Source organism: Megalobrama amblycephala, linkage group LG20 (genome assembly GCF_018812025.1).
Source record: "Megalobrama amblycephala isolate DHTTF-2021 linkage group LG20, ASM1881202v1, whole genome shotgun sequence".
Lineage (NCBI taxonomy): Eukaryota > Metazoa > Chordata > Actinopteri > Cypriniformes > Xenocyprididae > Megalobrama > Megalobrama amblycephala.
Window position 1 is genome coordinate 14,123,329 of NC_063063.1, and position 18,889 is coordinate 14,142,217.

Here is an 18,889-nt window from a genome sequence, read left to right on the forward strand (position 1 = left end):
ACTTGTTGGATTGTGAGAAATGTGACTAAGTGGATGCTTTTATTCTCAATTTTCTCAGTTTTTCCTCTCATACAAGCTTGGCTCACACAACATTGCAACATTCTTTGACCTTCACCTTCATTTCCCTCTCCATGACGATGTATTTACAAAATAATGTCTTATTCTCAAGGTGTCATTTGGCTGGCCTCCTCCGGTGTAACGTCTTGCGATAACATTTCTGAGAACAGAGCGGGCAGCCAGTACTGTGGCTCCCCTGCAGCTTGGGAGTCCAGCCATGCTAAGCCTTCTTTCAGCAGGTGATCCTGGAAAAACAGTGCAAAAGAGGACCTATTATGCTTTTTTACATTTTCAACTTTCTTTAGTGTGTAATGTTGCTGTTGGGGCAAGAAAAAGGTCTGTAAAGAACCAACTATGGTCGCAAGTTCCGTCATTACAAATACAATTAACCATAGTTGGCTAACGATGCTTTTGGGAAATGCAGACCGTTACTGACAGGCGGGGAAGAGAGGTGCTACAACAATGTAAAATGTGAAAAAGTGTGTTTTTTGAACATTTAAGCATGAAAACCTACTCTAGTAGACCCCAAAAACAAAATCAAGACTTTGTAAAAGGGCATAATAACTCCTCTTTAATATATGATGTAAAAGCACACTTACAAGGACATGACAGGCCCGCTCTCTCTCCCACTTGAGGCTGTCTCTGATCTCGCTTATGGTCACATAGCCCTTTTTCTGTAAAACATGGCCAATAATCAGATCTGACAACACAGAAGTGTAAAGGCCTCAGACTTTGTGTCTAGTATTGATTACCTCTGCTAGCTGAAGGACAACAGTGTGATCCATGTTGAGCTCTGCTGGGACCGACTGGACTAGATAAGAACCTCCAACGGGAATCATCCCAAAGCCATTTCCCATAGCCTTGAGCTTCTTGATGGCCCGCACCAAGTCATCCCTGAGTGACGACATTAATGGATGGTAAGAGAATTCATGTGCTCAGAATAGCTGGAGAACAGTGTGTACAATCAAAGACACTCACTGGCTCACATCTTGTGCAAACTTCCCTCTTCCTTTCAAGACACGGTGGTGAAGTTCCTCCAATGTGATGAGACCTAAACAGATAAATTAATTTATTGATCAATATTTACATTTATATATTATTTTTACTGAAAGTGAAAGGTTTTAGGGAGTCATTTTGGGCAGTTAGATGGTCATTATCTCCAAGGTAAAAAATACTAGTATCAATACAGGCCTGTTTTATTGACATGAAATACAATAAATGTGTTATCCTTTAACACTATGAACTGATAAAACTTACCACCATTTCTGTGTTTTAGAGCTAAACAGACTTCAATGATCTGTACACCAAGCTCATAGTAGAAATCTCCAACTCCAAGCATCTCAGACCAAAATCCTTTTCCAGCTGTACGGAAAAAGAAAATAAAGTTCATAAAGTCATACAACTTTTTCTAAATTTTTATTAATTCTAACTATAACTATGTATAATTATATTTACAATAATGTATAACTTATATAATAATTAAACTATACATAATGTGTATATATGTAATATGAGCACACTGTACACCCTAATATTTAATAATAAAATTACATAATTTTCTGCTTAAAGGGAAAAATGTATGATAAATACATACATGCAAGTGGATCAACCCCTATAGTGGCACACATCTCTTGGAACTGCACCCTGAATTGAGAGTTTTTACGGATTTCTTGTTTATGCTTGCTGGCAAACTCCTCCAAATGGGTCTTAAAGGTTTCCAATTGTTTTGACATCTACAGGGACAACACATACATTCTGATTATAATGGGGCCAATGTTGTTTCACATCTGTGAGGTTTACTTGCATTCAAAATGCATGTCTTGCTCATCAGGATATACGCACCTGTGCAATCTGATCCTCAGCAAGGACAGTACCTCTCTCTTTATACTTTGCCTGTTAAAGTAAACAAATAAGCTGGATGAAAATGCAAAATAATTTGCCTAGTTAATAAATCTCCCAGAAGTGCTGTGATCAAACCTCTGCAAGTTTCTTTTTGGCAATCGCTCCAGCTCCGACTCCTCTTCTGTGCATGATGTCTAAATAAGAATATATAAAATACTACAAAATGAAACTGTTTTTCCCAGTTCTGATAACTGTACTAACTGACTTCCTATTCAGCTGAATAGCTTACGAGCTACATAGTCACAAATCGAGACAGAATATGACAACGCAAGCAAACTAAACTAGATATATTACAATAAAATAAACGAATAGTGCTGTTCTCTTTCTATGTTCTTTATCTAAAGTTTCCAACAGTCCAGGAAGAAGACCTCCACAGTTGTATATTATTTCTTCTGTACACGAGTAAGGTCTCGTCGTCACTAATGTTTTGGTGAATATGTCCGATAGCGACACCCATCGGACTGGAGAGCAACTGACGAGACAAAGTTCCGTGGTCAAGTTATTTGTGAAGATTCTGTGGTGATTAATCGCATGAAAATGTTTTCTTTGCACTCAAAATATAATTTCTGCAGTTTAAAACACAAAACGAAATTATCACAAACAATCCTCGCTGTCATTAAACAAAAAAAAAAATGTAGCATATGGGAAAAATAATATTTTTTAAATAACAGCTTAAATTTATGTAATTACTTTAAAACAAAACTCCATTACACATAAGTCTACATAAAACTTACACTTAAATGTGATTTAAAAAAAAATCAAATTAATTAAATTCAATATTCAACAAAATACATGGTTACGTCAAACAGCCTACTGCCCAAAACGTGACGAGAATTTCACGAGAACCGTCCCTGTCATGAACGAGTCGTTCAGAAGTTTTGTGAACCAACCAACTATTTATTGAAAAGAGCGGAGTGAAATGAAGGTTTTTGGCTGTATTGCTGCTGCTATTTAGGATTTTAAAACAAAACACCGTGTCAATGAAAGACCAGCCTATTATGTCGTAATAATCGGAGCAGGCTAAATTGGAATGTGGAGCATCAGTCTGGCGCAGTTGAGTTCAGGAGGAAAACGCGTGATTAGCAGTGATTTCAGACTGTTGATATTTGCTAGTTCAAATCGGATTTTTGAATATTTGATCAATCTTTTGCATCGGTATCATAGCAGACATATCAGAGAATTGATATTTGCTAGTGATATTTGATTTTGTCAATCCATTGTGATCTTTTGGGATCCATTGTGAAAATGACATTTCTCAGCAAAGTTTTTGGTTGCTTCGGCTTCTTGACAAGACGCCACTCGTCAGGACAGTATAGTAAGAGCAACCAAGAATGTAGCAGCATTCAGGAGGAGCCCATCCAGAGACCTCCAGAAGATACAGGTGTGGAGGAAAAGATGGGCTATGAGGACTCTCTTGATGAGATGGAAATATTGCCAGATTTCTCCACTGCGGCAGAACCAGTGTTGATTCAAGGTGGAGGAGCCTGAATACCAAACTCCACTTACAATATTTCCACGTTCCTCAACCACAGTAGCAAAGCCATTGTTGATCCAGGTGGCACCTCTACACCCTCTACCTGATGAGGTGGAAGTAGGGCCACCTTTCTTCACTGTGGCCGAACCACTGACGGCTCAGTTTGAAGAACCTGAAAAGGAAACTCCCTCTGATGAGGAGAAAAAATTGGCATGTTCCTCCATTAAAGTGGCAGAAACAGTGATGGTTCAGGAGGCAACTTGGCATCTCACTCTGCCTGCTGAGGAGGAAATACTGCCATCTGTGGCAGAACCAGTGATGGTTCGGATGGTTCCTGCTGAGGTGGAGCAAGAGCGTCCACCTGAAAGGCGAGGGAGGAGAAGGACAAAGAACTTCCTCTCTGCTGAAGAGGAAATACTGCCATCTGTGGCAGAACCAGTGTTGGTTCAGATGGTTCCTGCTCAGGTGGAGCAAGAGCGTCCACCTGAAAGGCGAGGAAGGAGAAGGACAAAGAACTTCCTCTCTGCTGAAGAGGAAATACTGCCATCTGTGGCAGAACCAGTGATGGTTCGGATGGTTCCTGCTGAGGTGGAGCAAGAGCGTCCACCTGAAAGGCGAGGGAGGAGAAGGACAAAGAACTTCCTCTCTGCTGAAGAGGAAATACTGCCATCTCTGGCAGAACCAGTGATGGTTCAGATGGTTCCTGCTCAGGTGGAGCAAGAGCGTCCACCTGAAAGGCGAGGGAGGAGAAGGACAAAAAAGGAGAGAAAAACAGTCTCTTCAAAATGTCCAGATGCAACTCCACCACCAGCAAAGCCAAAACTTGCTTGGATGGACAGCCCTGCTCAAAATACCAAGGCTGATGAAGAGATGATGAAGAAGGAGAGAGAGGTTGAAGATGAAACTCCTGAAAAGCAAGAGACAGATAGTGTAGAAATGATAGTGGAGGTGGATCTAAGGAGAATGAAAAAGGAGAGAAAGACTGAATATGCAACTCCTCCACCTGCAAAAGTAAAGCTTGCTTGGATGGAGATGGACAACACAAAAGTCACACATATGAAAAAAAGAGAAGATGAAAAGGAAAGGCTTGAAAGACAAGCAAACAAGATAGAAGATACAAAGACAAAGCAGGCAGCAAATATTACTCCACCTCCTGCAAAGGGAAAAAGGATGAACGTTCAGGAGTCTGAATGCAGCAGCAAAATCAGCCAGCAGTCCAGCAGAAGGTGGAAGGGATTTCATCTCTTTTATAAACTGGCAGAGAAAAAGAGCGCTGCAGAGAAAGAGAAGAAGGAGACCAGAAAAGAGGAGAAAATACAAAGGAAATTACTGCACAAAAAATGTGTCAATGATCCATCATGAAACACCAGCTGATCAACAAATACAATAAATCATATTGCTGTGGTCTCATTCTCTTCATCTGAACATCAAGAAAATATACTGGTGGTGGAAGAAAGAGACTAAAAGACAATAAAAGAACAAGAAGATTGAGTTGGGGAGAGACTAGTTCAACACCAGTTCCTGTAAATAAAGCAAATAAAAAACATTTAAAAAAAAAAAAAGTAACGTTATTTCAAACAACTGAAAAAAGGTCTGTCTGTCTATAGGTCTATCTCTGTTTATCTGTTTGTTTGTGTGAGTAAAATATGAAATTAAATTTTTTCACCTGTAGTCTCATATGTTCACCACCAGATGTCCTACCTGTAGTAGTGATTTCTGGATAATAATTTCATGTGGCATATGAGGTAAAATGGAAATCATTCTGTTGGACTGCTTACATAGTGTTAGTTCAGTATCTTTGACATATAGTTTTTTATTAATATTTTACATTTGTTTTAGTAATTTAGTTGTGTTTTTTAGCTATTTTTTTTTATTATTATTTTTTAGTATGTCTATGTAGTTTTCATTGATATTTTTATTTATTTACATTTTAGTTATTTTATAAACTTAGTTAAAGTTAAACTGAATGAAAATGAGAAATGTTACTTTGGCAACTAGATAAAAAATAGGATTATTTTTTATATTTTATAGTTAGTGTTTATTTTATTTCAAGTAACAGAATTTTTTTATGGTTTTAATTTTAGTTAGCTACCTGATTTACACCATTTTTTTTTTTTTTTTTTTTAAATCCCAAATGAATGCATGGCAAGGTTTATACATCAGGCCCCTGATGTTCTGGATGGTGCAAATGTGTTTTGTGTTACTTATATGAATTAAATTATGAAGAGTATGGGATTGGAGATGATTTATCTCTGTGCTGTAAGCATAAATACCTAAATATTTACTTTCAATAAGAGGTGAGGACAGAATCAATTCCGACATGAAGACAAAAAAAAAAAAAAAGGTTTCCCAAATGACGCCTGCGTGGGCCTAACATCATGAGCGAACGGCTCTACAGCATTTTTTCTAATGCTAAAAAATCACAAATGATATTTGATGATTTTGAAAGCAATTTTAATTAACAGGTTTTCATTTAGAGATACATGACAAGATATTCAGCTGTGAAAGATTCTGGTAGTAGACTCATTTGCCCTTCAAATTCGGTCTGTTCTCCAAAGGCGCTTTTAAGAGGTGCATCCTGTTCAGCTTCATTGATTCCTGCAGGTCACCAATAAAACAGTTTACATGATGGTAAATCATGATTATTCACACTTCCAGAAGGCAACTTACTTGAATGCATCGGCTTTACTCTGAACCCACATCATGAACTGTTTTTTCAGCAGGTCATTGAAGATGTGGTTGTCTGAATCATCTGCCATAGTTGGTCTGTAGAAATGAGCATCAGATGCTGCCTGTTACTTTATGTAACCTGAATATGTAACATGTATACATGCTGTCCATTTCCCCAAACTTACTCGCTCTTCTTCTCTCTCTGATTGAGCAGATAGTTTACAAAGTTTTTCTGAACCATCGAGTCCACAATTTTGCTGATGTCACTCGCAATGGTTGATTCAGCATAACGACGGCTAAACTTCTGGATGTCATTTGAGCTGTTAATGATATTTGAAAAGAAATATAAAGCATACAAACAAAACAATCTTCTCTTTCAAATGTCTTGACACTTTACAATAAGGTTTTTGATTTTAATAATAGCCTAGTAAATGTTGAAATTAACATGAACTAAAATGAATAAGTTAGTTAATTTGAACTAAGTTTAAAGTGTTGCCACATTTTATATAACATAAACATATGTAAATGTATTATTTGAAAATGATTTGATGGTGCTTAATTATTATCTTACCTGCTATCAACAGGCCGGGATTCTGCACATGACAACGAACTGCCAAGGCATATCAAAACCAGCGCAAATACTGCAGCCTTCATATTTCCTTATTTAATACGTCAAAACAGATGAGAAAAATGGATATCAAGCATCCACCACCACTGACAACAAATAGTTGAATTCAAATGTCTTTAGGCCTACCTTTTCTGGTTTTGTTCCCTATAATGTCTTAAACTGGTGCACACCTACAGCAATCTGCACTGGTCTTTTATACAATGTGATTGACATTAACAGCAGAACAACAACTTATTTCCACATCATTAAACCAATTAATAACGAGGTGAAACATAAGCATAAAATCTGATAAGCTTGCTTTTTCTTATAGTCTTAGGTGTCAAATCTATTTGCACTCTTTGTGGTTTGTACTGGACAAATAACATGTTCATGGAACTGAAAATAGTGAAATGACCCCATTAAACCATTCGTTTTTAAAGGCAAACATGTTTTCATTATACAAAATCTGACTAGTATTAGTTGATGTAACGAAATGTACCAAGCTAATGACTCGAGGTGTACAACCCAACCCTTAAAAGAAAAGTAAACAGATTATATATTCCAAAAAGGTTCTTATGTTCCTGTAGCCATAACAATAGGGATGGATATGCAATTATTAAAGGAAAGACTGATTTGTCAGATTTAAATAGACATACATTTAAATAGACATTAAACAGAATAAATATCAGATTTAAATAGACAAAAATCTGACAAAAAATATTTATACTATTTCTACAACAACCCCATTTCCAGAAAAGTTGGGACATTTTGTAAAATGCAATAAAATCAGGAATATGTGATTTGTCAATTCTCTTGAACCTTTATTTAACAGACAAAAGTACAAAGAAAAGTTTCCAATGTTTTTACTGACGAAATTAATTGTATTTTGTAAATATAAACAAATTTTGATTTTGATAGCTGCAACAAACTCCAAAAAAGTTGGGACGGAGGCAAAATAATAACGAAAAGGTTATAGAATATAACCTTTTCATGGCTCACCACTTTGTGCCAAATTTCATGAGGGAATTGTCAAACAAATAAAAATCACAATTCTTAATGCAAGATTGCAAAGTATTTAGGTCTTTCACCATCTACCATGCATAATATTGTGAAAAGATTCAGGGAATCCAGAGAAAACACAGTTTGTGTAGAGCCAGGCAGATCAACTTATGTTGAATGTGCATGACCTTTGACCCCTCAGATGGCACTGCATGAGAAACCGTCACGCTGCTCTGTTAAATATGGCCACATGCGCTCTGGAGTACCTGGAAAACCGTTGTCACTCAACACAGTCTGCCGCTGCCTCAAGACATGCAACTTGAATCTCTGTTACACAAGGACAAATCTATACATCATTTCTATACAGAAATGTCGGCAAGTTCTCTGGGTCTGAGCCAAAATCCATAATCCAAAAGACAGTGGAAATGTGTGCTGTGGTCAGTAGTGTGCTGTGGTCTCAGCCTCAAGACTTTCATCAGCGACAGGTGCAAAAGAAAATATCTGTCATGGTATGGAGTGCATCAGTGCAAACCGCATGAGTGACTCGCATATGTGTGAAGATACCACTGACGTGGAGACGTATATTGGGATTGTACAGAGACATATACTGCCATCAAGATGACATCTTTCCTGGGAAGCAAGACAATGCCAGGCCTCATTCTGCACGTGCTACATCAGAGTGGTTTCTTAGACACTCTACTGCAGTCCAGATCTGTCTGCTATTGAAAATGAATGGCCCATCATGAAAAAGAGAATCAGACAATGATGACCACGGACTGTTGAGCAGCTGACATATAACAGGCAAGATTGGGCAAAAATTTCACATGTAAAACCTCAACATTCGTTTCAATTTCAGTTTAATTTATTTATATAGCACATTTAATACCAACAGAGCCGACCAAAGTGCTACACAGAAAAATAGAATTAAGCTATAAGCAATTAAACAAATAACAAATCACAAGTAGTACACAACACTAAATTCACACAAGATAAAACTGTATACAGCAGTTACTCCAGCCCATAAGCCATTTTAAAAAGAGATGTCTTAAAAACCTGTACAGAAAAGACCGATCTCAAGCAAAAAGGCAACTAGGGTGCTGCCACTGAAAATGCACGATCCCCAGGGGCGGACTGGCCATCGGGAGAACCGGGAGTTTCCCCGGTGGGCCGCTGGACAATGTGGGCCGGCCCGTTGCAGCGTAATTATATTATGAAGAATGAATTACCTTCTATCATCAGCCCAGACGAATTGTTCGCATGAAGGCAAAAAACTTGTTTAGTGTGCTCAGGCTGTGCTCATTTTCAGCCCTGCAGTTTCATGCCTTAGACCGGCCCACTTTAATTCACGACTGACTATATTAAAATAATGTAATTAAAACCTCAGTATAAGTCTGCAATAGTGTTCTCTACAACCTTGTAAATAATTGTATATTTCAAAAATATCTTCAAATACCCATGATAGTACAAATGATAGTACAAAAAATGCTAAAATTTGATATAAAGCTATTTTTATAGTTATAATAATGATTTTATAATGTGAAATAAAGTGAATTTAACATAAAATTTTGCTATTTTATATAAATGTATATACTTAAATTATTACAAATTGGGGCAAATAAATAAAACAAAATACCATAAATCCTACAAAATTGCATAACTTTACAGTAAAATATTAAAGTAGGCTATTACGTTTGTTAAAAAAAAAAAAGTTACATGTTACAAAATCATATTTTACTCTCTGGTTAAGCTACTTGGACAGAAAAATGAATATTGTTGGCCAATGTGTAATAGCATAGCAAGCAACATTACATAAGTGATAGGCCATATTTTATTATTTGCCTACTATTATTACGATATGAGTAAGCCGCATACATGCCTTTATCTTTTGCATGTTTTCCCCTCTTCCTTTTTTATTTATTTACGTTTCTTTAAATCGGCCTCCGGTGGCTTCGACCTTTTGCCTCACCATAATCTAGCGTTGATTTAGAACATGTCCCGCTGTCCCTGCAGACGTCACTTCATCCCTTATTCTCGTATACTTTTGAGTGAGTTGTCTTCTCCAGGGCGCACACTCCGAGTCCCTCCCGACCAGGTTAATTTACCCACCGAGTGACATGGTATCATTGACGTTGCGTGCAAATGAGCGGTAAAAACCCGATTGCGCATTCGTTTGTTTGTTTTTTCTTGCGCGGGTGCCCCGTGCCGCCCTGGGCCGTCCGGGCCTAAATCCGTCACTGAATGACTTTTAAGAAAAAGTTAGGCTACTCAGCTTAGTACATTTGGCCGCGTCCACATCCATATTTCAACCCAGTGCCATGACAACACCGGCCCTCGCGGCCAAATAAACTGACCGGCCCACCGGGAATTCTCCCGGTGCTCCCGATTAGCCAATCCGGGCCTGAAACCATCACTCACCAAATTCAGTCAGGTAAATCGCCGAGGCCAGGCATGCTTTCAGCTTCTGATGGTGGTCTGCACTGGTGATGCAAGGCCCTTCGCGTCAGGGCTGGACTGGGACAAAAAAATGGCCCTGGCATTTTTGCTCAGACCGGCCCACCACAATCGGTCGGACACCACCCACCAGTACACCATCCTTGCAGTCCCTGTAAATATGCATACCTACTGTTCCATTCCCCAAAGCCCCTACAAAGCTGAGTAGTAAGTGCAAGTGGACCAGTGTACTCACTCTCTCTTGACTAACTCCCTGGTGATCAAAAGTGGCAGTGGAGTAGGGCCTACACAACACCAATGGACAGCAAAGATCAGAAAAAAATTCTTATTTTAAGTGTTTAACTTTGCATTATAATCTTGATGGACATGTGCTCCATGTTATAAAAGCTAGTTAACCCTTAGAACATGGATGTAGAATACTGATAATTCTATAAAGAAATATTTTTTTCATTTTTTTTCAACGAAACAGACAGAAGAAAAACTATAATTTACAATTACAAATATACTTTGTTTTAAAGAGCACAAACCCCTCTTTAAGTGTCAAACATGTACCTCTTATTGTTTAGATACTCCCCATTAAAAACAATGAAAAAGAAAACTATACTACCAAATTACTCGCAAAAAACGTCCTAATAAAATGATATACATGTTATTCACTTGCCATAAACAACCAAGTGTTCATACCAGAGTAATAGGGTACAAGGGCTACAAAACATAACTTTTTATAGCTGAAAAGTGAGATCTAGTAGACCATCATCACGACTAACGGCTATAAATAGACACCTATAGTCTCGTTGTGAAATAAACACATCGTCAGTAATATTACATTAAAATAATAACCTGAAATTTTTTTTTGAAAAATCAAATTGCATCATTTCAGGTTTTTCTAGTTAATGAGAAGGGGCGTTACTGCATAAGTGAACTCTGATAGCTACAAGGGCACACTGCTAGCTACAAAAAAACAGTGCAAAATAGCTTTCGCTGTGCTATTTGACTTTAGCTGACTGAGTGACCAGTGCAGTAGGTGACAGTCTGACTTTATAATAACGACGACGATTACGTTGTCTTATAGCCTAATATTCATTAATTTAGGTAAAGCATCATCATCGTCGCATCGTGAGTCCCTCGCTCCCTCCCTCCCTGTTAATCATGTAACTACCCTGCTTACCGCTTCTATTATACTCCCCTGCTTACTCTGTCCCTCATTGGCTTCACTGTCAAACACCTGCTGCTCCTCTGCCTGACAGGTGTCTCCTCCATGTTCTTCTATGTTCTTGCACGTCGTCAGGTACTGTAAACTGAAGCTACTGTAACCGTACTAAACATGTCAGTAATTTTTGCACGTTGAGGCATCAACCTCTAATTTTTTTTTTTTTGCCCGCAACTTCTCCGCACCCCCCTTGCACTTGCGCTTTTGTTTCTCCATCCTCCTAATCCACAGATGTTTTGGCTCTGAGCTGCATCTGACACACGAAACACAGGGGACGGGGTGGAGTCTGTTAAGAGATGTGATTGGGCCAGCCCAGTGTCAGTATGGAAAATGAACCAATGGGCTGCTGTCCCTGCTTTATGGGCCGGTCGTTGGCCAATTTTATGTTTTATTAAAAAAAAAAAAAAAAAAAAAAAAATCATATCATATCGCGGCCCCGCCCCCAAGTGCGTCGGCCCACCGGGCATTTGCCCGGTATGCCAGCTTACCAGTCCAGGCCTGCTTTGCGTTAATGTTTCCATGCACTCGCGCTCCCTTCTGGCACGCGCACCTGTTCGCAGTTCACTGAATATGATTTTTTTTTTTCTTCAATGTGACCCACATGCTATTTTTAATATAAGGTGTTTTGAGATTGTCTAAGATCACATCGTCATTATTTTGAAATATCTGAATGTTGTCACTCATATGTAATATATGTGTGACATATCACTCCCAACCATATAAATATCTCCAAGGTAAAAAAAATACTACCATCAATATAGGCCTGTTTTATTGATATGAAATACAATAAATGCGTTATCCTTTAACTGTATGAACTGACAAAACCTACCACCATTTCTGTGTTTAGCGCTAAACAGACTTCAATGATCTGTACACCAAGCTAGTAGAAATCTCCAACTCCAAGCATCTCAGACCAAAATCCTTTTCCTGCTGTACAAAAAAAAGGAGAATAAAGTTCATAAGGTCATACAACTTTTTCTAAATTCTAATTAATTCTAATTATAACCATGTATAATTATACTTACAATAATATATTAAACTTATATAATAATTATATACATAACGTATATATAGTATAATTATTATATAAATGATCATATTAATGAGTATAAATTATAAAATAAAAATAATAATAATTCATCATCATCATACTTTATTGCAGACTTAAAGTCCAAATATAAAACAAAACAAACAAACAACAGATAAAAACATAAAAAACTTGATAACTTACAATATATCTATATATCTACAATATACAATATATCAATATATCAACTTTATTTTTTTTATTTTTTTTTATTAACTTCTATGTCCAAAACTAATTTTTCATGAAAAAAAATAACATATTGTTGCTACATTTTACCAAAATCAACATTTGGCCAAAATCTCATGGTATAAAAGATGAAATGCTAAGTATTGCCATCTAATCAGCCCATATCGTCTTAAATAGTGTGGCTATTTAATATGGTATTGGATGATAAGACGATAATACTGCGCTAAACTGCAAACTGCTCTCTCTCTCTTCACCGCTCCCACATCTCAGACCTCGAATACATAAAATATTACCCTTTATAGACATAGTTTTTAACGTAAAGAGTAAAGTAAACACTACAGTACTTATTGAAACAACCAGTTTCAAGTACCCTTGCAAGACCCCCACCCCCCATAAAACACTGGTGGGGAGTTTGCATCTACACCGCGTTCCAAATGATTATGCAAGTTACATATCAGTAAGATTTCAGTACAATAAACATTCAGATTTTACATTTTCAAAGAATTTATTTATTTTCCATATCTTTTTAGATAACTAGTATCAATCTCAGACAGGTTTGTTGAGTAGTTTGCCAGGTAAATAGAACCCCTACTTAAAGAGGTTGTTCCACGTTATTAAGCAAGTCACAGTTCTCATGCAATATGGGGAGGAAGAAAGATCTTACTGAAGATGAAAAGCATGAAATGGTGCAATGTTGTGCAAAAGGCATGAAAACAACTAATATTGTGTGAAAACTGAATGGAGATTATTGAACTATCATAAGATTTGTGAGTAATTTACAGCACAAGAGAACTCGGTCAGATAAAGGCTTATTAATGAAAGTTTCTGTCAGAAAAATAAAATTAATTGTAATAAAAGCACAGCTGTAAAAAAAAAAGCCAGTGCTGAGCAGCAGACAGGTATTTGCTGGTGTCTCTGTGGTCTCAAGAAGATCTCCATGAAGGCTGGCAGTTGTGTGTAGAGATGCATTTCAGCCACTCCTAACCAAAAGCTCACAAAATAAACATTTACAGTGGGTTTAGAAATACATGAAGACTCATTTCTAAATAGTTTTATTCACTGACTATTGCCGTACTACAATGGATGGTCTAAATGGATGGATTTCTGGAAGGTTGGTGAATGGCCACCACGTTCCAACAAGACTGCGACGTCAGCAAGGAGTTGACGGGTGATGATTTGGGCTGGAATAATGGGAAGTGAGATGGAAGGTCCCTTTAGGGTCTCTGATGGTGTCAAAATGACTTCTGCAAGATATGTGGAGTTTATAACTGACCATTTTCTGCTATGGCATAAAAAGAACGATTTCTTGTGAAATAAAAAGATTTTCATTAAGGACAATTCACTATCCCATGCTGCAAAAACAAACAAACAAACAAACAAAAAACACCACAGCAATAACACTGTTTGAAAATGTATTTCTACACCCATTGTAAATGTTTCTCATTGTGAGCTTTTGGTTAGGAGTGGCTGAAATGCAACTTTATGCACAACTGCCAGCCTACATGGAGGGCTAAAATCTGAATGTTTTTTCAGATTGTTTTTAACTTGCATAATAATTTGGAACACAGTGTATGTTGCTGGCAAACTCCTCCAAATGGGTCTTAAAGGTTTCCAATTGTTTTGACATCTACAGGGACAACACATACAGTCTGATTATAATGGGGGCAATGTTATTTCACATCATCTGTGAGGTTTACTCGCATTCAAAATGCATGTCTTGCTCATCAGGATATACGCACCTGTGCAATCTGATCCTCAGCAAGGACAGTACCTCTCTCTTTATAGACCCCTTAATCGCCTACGTCACTGTGACGTCACCGCTCTAGCTGGAGGCAAAACATAAGGAAGAACTCATAGCAGGCGCGCTAAAAGTTTGAGGTTTTGACTTTAAAATGTCGTCTTGTTGTGTTTTTGGCTGCCAGAATAGAAGGAACAGCACTTTTGGTTCAAAACTAAAGTTTTCAATGAAATCTTTCCCTCAAGACAAGAGTAATACATTCATGACTTCAAAACATATTAATTAGGATTTATAACAGTGGTTGCAGCAAACTATAAATTGTTGTCTATTTACTGTTAGGTTAAAACTGACATGCAAGTGCAGTTCGCCGTTAAAATTGTACTGTTGTCCCGATTTACGATCACCCAGGTGTGGTACGTCACCCTTCTTGCCTTGCCTCTGGCTAGGCAACACCTCTGACCGCACCACACAAAGATCGGTACGTAAATTGTTGTATTGTAATGTCTGAACGTGACCATTAATAACATAGTTGTAGGCATCCAGGGATTTTTATGCCCGTAGCTTTTCTCGACTGTAAACACTTGGTGACTCGATGAGGTAAGTGTAGATGTCCGGCCACTCCACCCTCGGCAGCCCCGTCAAGTCTTCATGCCACTCCCGTGACCGTATGGCATACGGGTCATGCAGCCTGCTTCCATCCGCGAGAGTTAATTTACAAAAATAGCTGTCACGGTCCCGCAGAGTCAGTGACTGTACATATTCGGACAGTTTAATAAATCCCTCCTAAAACGTGCTAGCTTACGCTTGTCAACATTGCGTCCAGCGCCTCTTTTTGCCCCCAGCTTAAGCCCCGCCCACCAGGAAACGTTGCAATGTTTACAAACTTTTAGGGGGTCTATACTTTGCCTGTGAGAGTAAACAAATTAACTTAGCTGGATGAAAATGCAAAATAATTTGCAATAATTTGCTCCGACTCTTCTTTTGTGCATGATGTCTAAATAAGAATATATAAAATACAACAAAATGGTTTTTCCCAGTTCTGATAACTGTACTAACTGACTTCCTATTCAGCTGAATAGCTTACGAGCTACATAGCCACAAATCGAGACAGAATATGACAATGCAAGCAAACTAAACTAGATATATTACAATGAAATAAACGAATAGTGCTGTTCTCTTTCTATGCACTTTATCTAAAGTTTCCAACAGCCCAGGAAGAAGACCTCCACAGTTGTATATTATTTCTTCTGTACACGAGTAAGGTCTCGTCGTCACTAATGTTTTGGTGAATGTGTCCAATAGCGACACCCATCAGACTGGAGAGCAACTGACGAGACAAAGTTCCGTGGTCAAGTTATTTGTGAAGATCCTGTGGTGATTAATCGCATGAAAATGTTTTCTTTTTACTCAAAATATAATTTCTGCAGTTTAAAACACAAAGCGGAATTATCACAAACAATCCTCGCTGTCATTAAACAAAAAAAATGTAGCAGATATGGGAAAAATAATATTTTTTAAATAACAGCTTAAATTTATGTAATTGCTTTAAAACAAAACTCCATTACACATAAGTCTACATAAAACTTACACTTAAATGCGATTTTAAAAAAAACAAAAAAAACAAATTAATTAAATTCAATATTCAACAAAATACATGGTTACGTCAAACAGCCTACTGCCCAAAACGTGACGAGAATTTCACGAGAACCGTCCCTGTCATGAACGAGTCGTTCAGAGGTTTTGTGAACCAACCAACTATTTATTGAAAAGAGCGGAGTGAAATTAAGGTTTTTGGCTGTATTGCTGCTGCTATTTAGGATTTTAAAACAAAACACCGTGTCAGTGAAGGACCAGCCTATTATGTCGTAATAATCGGAGCGCGCTAAATTGGAATGTTGAGCATCAATCTGGCGCAGTTGAGTTCAGGAGGAAAACGCGTGATTAGCAGTGATTTCAAACTGTTGATATTTGCTAGTTCAAATCGGATTTTTGAATATTTGATCAATCTTTTGCATCGGTATCATAGCAGACATATCAGAGAATTGATATTTGCTAGTGATATTTGATTTTGTCAATCCATTGTGATCTTTTGGGATCCATTGTGAAAATGACATTTCTCAGCAAAGTTTTTGGTTGCTTGGGCTTCTTGACAAAACGCCACTCGTCAGGACAGTACAGTAAGAGCAACCAAGAATGTAGCAGCATTCAGGAGGAGCCCATCCAGAGACCTCCAGAAGATACAGGCGTGGAGGAAAAGATGGGCTATGAGGACTCTCTTGATGAGATGGAAATATTGCCAGATTTCTCCACTGCGGCAGAACCAGTGTTGATTCAGGTGGAGGAGCCTGAATACCAAACTCCACTTACAATATTTCCACGTTCCTCAACCACAGTAGCAAAGCCATTGTTGATCCAGGTGGCACCTCTACACCCTCTACCTGATGAGGTGGAAGTAGGGCCACCTTTCTTCACTGTGGCCGAACCACTGACGGCTCAGTTTGAAGAACCTGAAAAGGAAACTCCCCCTGATGAGGAGAAAAAATTGGCATGTTCCTCCATTAAAGTGGCAGAAACAGTGATGGTTCAGGAGGCAACTTGGCATCTCACTCTGCCTGCTGAGGAGGAAATACTGCCATCTGTGGCAGAACCAGTGATGGTTCGGATAGTTCCTGCTGAGGTGGAGCAAGAGCGTCCACCTGAAAGGCGAGGGAGGAGAAGGACAAAAAACTTCCTCTCTGCTGAAGAGGAAATACTGCCATCTGTGGCAGAACCAGTGTTGGTTCAGATGGTTCCTGCTCAGGTGGAGCAAGAGCGTCCACCTGAAAGGCGAGGGAGGAGAAGGACAAAGAACTTCCTCTCTGCTGAAGAGGAAATACTGCCATCTGTGGCAGAACCAGTGATGGTTCGGATGGTTCCTGCTGAGGTGGAGCAAGAGCGTCCACCTGAAAGGCGAGGGAGGAGAAGGACAAAAAAGGAGAGAAAAACAGTCTCTTCAAAATGTCCAGATGCAACTCCACCACCAGCAAAGCCAAAACTTGCTTGGATGGACAGCCCTGCTCAAAATGCCAAGGCTGATGAAGAGATGATGAAGAAGGAGAGAGAGGTTGAAGATGAAACTCCTGAAAAGCAAGAGACAGATAGTGTAGAAATGATAGTGGAGGTGGATCTAAGGAGAATGAAAAAGGAGAGAAAGACTGAATATGCAACTCCTCCACCGGCAAAAGTAAAGCTTGCTTGGATGGAGATGGACAACACAAAAGTCACACATATGAAAAAAAGAGAAGATGAAAAGGAAAGGCTTGAAAGACAAGCAAACAAGATAGAAGATACAAAGACAAAGCAGGCAGCAAATATTACTCCACCTCCTGCAAAGGGAAAAAGGATGAACGTTCAGGAGTCTGAATGCAGCAGCAAAATCAGCCAGCAGTCCAGCAGAAGGTGGAAGGGATTTCATCTCTTTTATAAACTGGCAGAGAAAAAGAGCGCTGCAGAAAAAGAGAAGAAGGAGACCAGAAAAGAGGAGAAAATACAAAGGAAATTACTGCACAAAAAATGTGTCAATGATCCATTCATGAAACACCAACTGATCAACAAATACAATAAATCATATTGCTGTGGTCTCATTCTCTTCATCTGAACATCAAGAAAATATACTGGTGGTGGAAGAAAGAGACTAAAAGACAAGAAAAGAACAAGAAGATTGAGTTGGGGAGAAAACAGTTCAACACCAGTTCCTGTAAATAAAGCAAATAAACATTATAGCCTATCAAACATCTGAAAAAAGGTCTGTCTGTCTATAGGTCTATCTCTGTTTATCTGTTTGTGTGAGTGAAATTTAAAGTGAAATTAAATTTTTTCACCTGTAGTCTCATATGTTCACCACCAGATGTCCTACCTGTAGTAGTGATTTCTGGATAATTTCATGTGGCACATGAGGTAAAATGGAAATCATTCTGTTGGACTGCTTACATAGTGTTAGTTCAGTATCTTTGACATATAGATTTTTATTAATATTTTACATTTGTTTTAGTAATTTAGTTGTGTTTTTGCTATTTTTATTATTATTTTTTACTATGTCTATGTAGTTTTCATTGATATTTTTATTTATTTACATTTTAGTTATTTTATAAACTTAGTTAAAGTTAAACTAAATGAAAATGAGAAATGTTACTTTGGCAACTAAAAATAGGATTATTTTTTATATTTTATAGTTAGTGTTTATTTTATTTCAAGTAACAGAATTTTTTTATGGTTTTAATTTTAGTTAGCTACCTGATTTACACCATTTTTTTTTTTTTTTTTTTTAAATCCCAAATGAATGCATGGCAAGGTTTATACATCAGGCCCCTGATGTTCTGGATGGTGCAAATGTGTTTTGTGTTACTTATATGAATTAAATTATGAAGAGTATGGGATTGGAGATGATTTATCTCTGTGCTGTAAGCATAAATACCTAAATATTTACTTTCAATAAGAGGTGAGGACAGAATCAATTCTGACATAAAGAC

At 37.9% G+C, this 18,889-nt stretch overlaps 3 protein-coding genes across 5 annotated transcripts; 1 reads left to right on the forward strand and 2 right to left on the reverse strand.

The window, feature by feature from the left end:
• Positions 1–2: 2 nt before the first annotated feature.
• Positions 3–2,386, reverse strand: snf8 (SNF8 subunit of ESCRT-II). The gene is made up of 8 exons (XM_048170567.1): positions 2,035–2,386; positions 1,900–1,950; positions 1,652–1,790; positions 1,315–1,419; positions 1,036–1,108; positions 810–951; positions 657–731; positions 3–302 (listed from the first exon to the last, which is right to left on the reverse strand). Exons 1-8 carry the CDS (start codon positions 2,086–2,088, stop codon positions 165–167), a joined length of 777 nt encoding a protein of 258 aa, XP_048026524.1. The 5' UTR covers positions 2,089–2,386; the 3' UTR covers positions 3–164.
• An 818-nt stretch (positions 2,387–3,204) lies between these two features.
• Positions 3,205–4,795, forward strand: LOC125256001 (von Willebrand factor A domain-containing protein DDB_G0286969-like). Its single transcript, XM_048171626.1, has 3 exons — positions 3,205–3,433; positions 3,492–4,513; positions 4,616–4,795. Exons 1-3 carry the CDS (start codon positions 3,205–3,207, stop codon positions 4,793–4,795), a joined length of 1,431 nt encoding a protein of 476 aa, XP_048027583.1.
• Positions 4,796–5,852: 1,057 nt separating this feature from the next.
• Positions 5,853–12,456, reverse strand: LOC125255932 (gastric inhibitory polypeptide). 3 transcript variants are annotated; one of them, XM_048171530.1, is made up of 5 exons: positions 12,200–12,456; positions 6,675–6,762; positions 6,289–6,423; positions 6,104–6,199; positions 5,853–6,031 (listed from the first exon to the last, which is right to left on the reverse strand). In XM_048171530.1, exons 2-5 carry the CDS (start codon positions 6,755–6,757, stop codon positions 6,022–6,024), a joined length of 324 nt encoding a protein of 107 aa, XP_048027487.1. In that variant the 5' UTR covers positions 6,758–6,762; positions 12,200–12,456; the 3' UTR covers positions 5,853–6,021. The 3 variants fall into 3 exon arrangements, with proteins under 3 accessions (XP_048027487.1, XP_048027486.1, XP_048027485.1); XM_048171529.1 differs by lacking the exon at positions 12,200–12,456 and adding an exon at positions 6,858–9,195; XM_048171528.1 differs by lacking the exon at positions 12,200–12,456 and having other exon boundaries at positions 6,675–9,195.
• Positions 12,457–18,889: the final 6,433 nt, after the last annotated feature.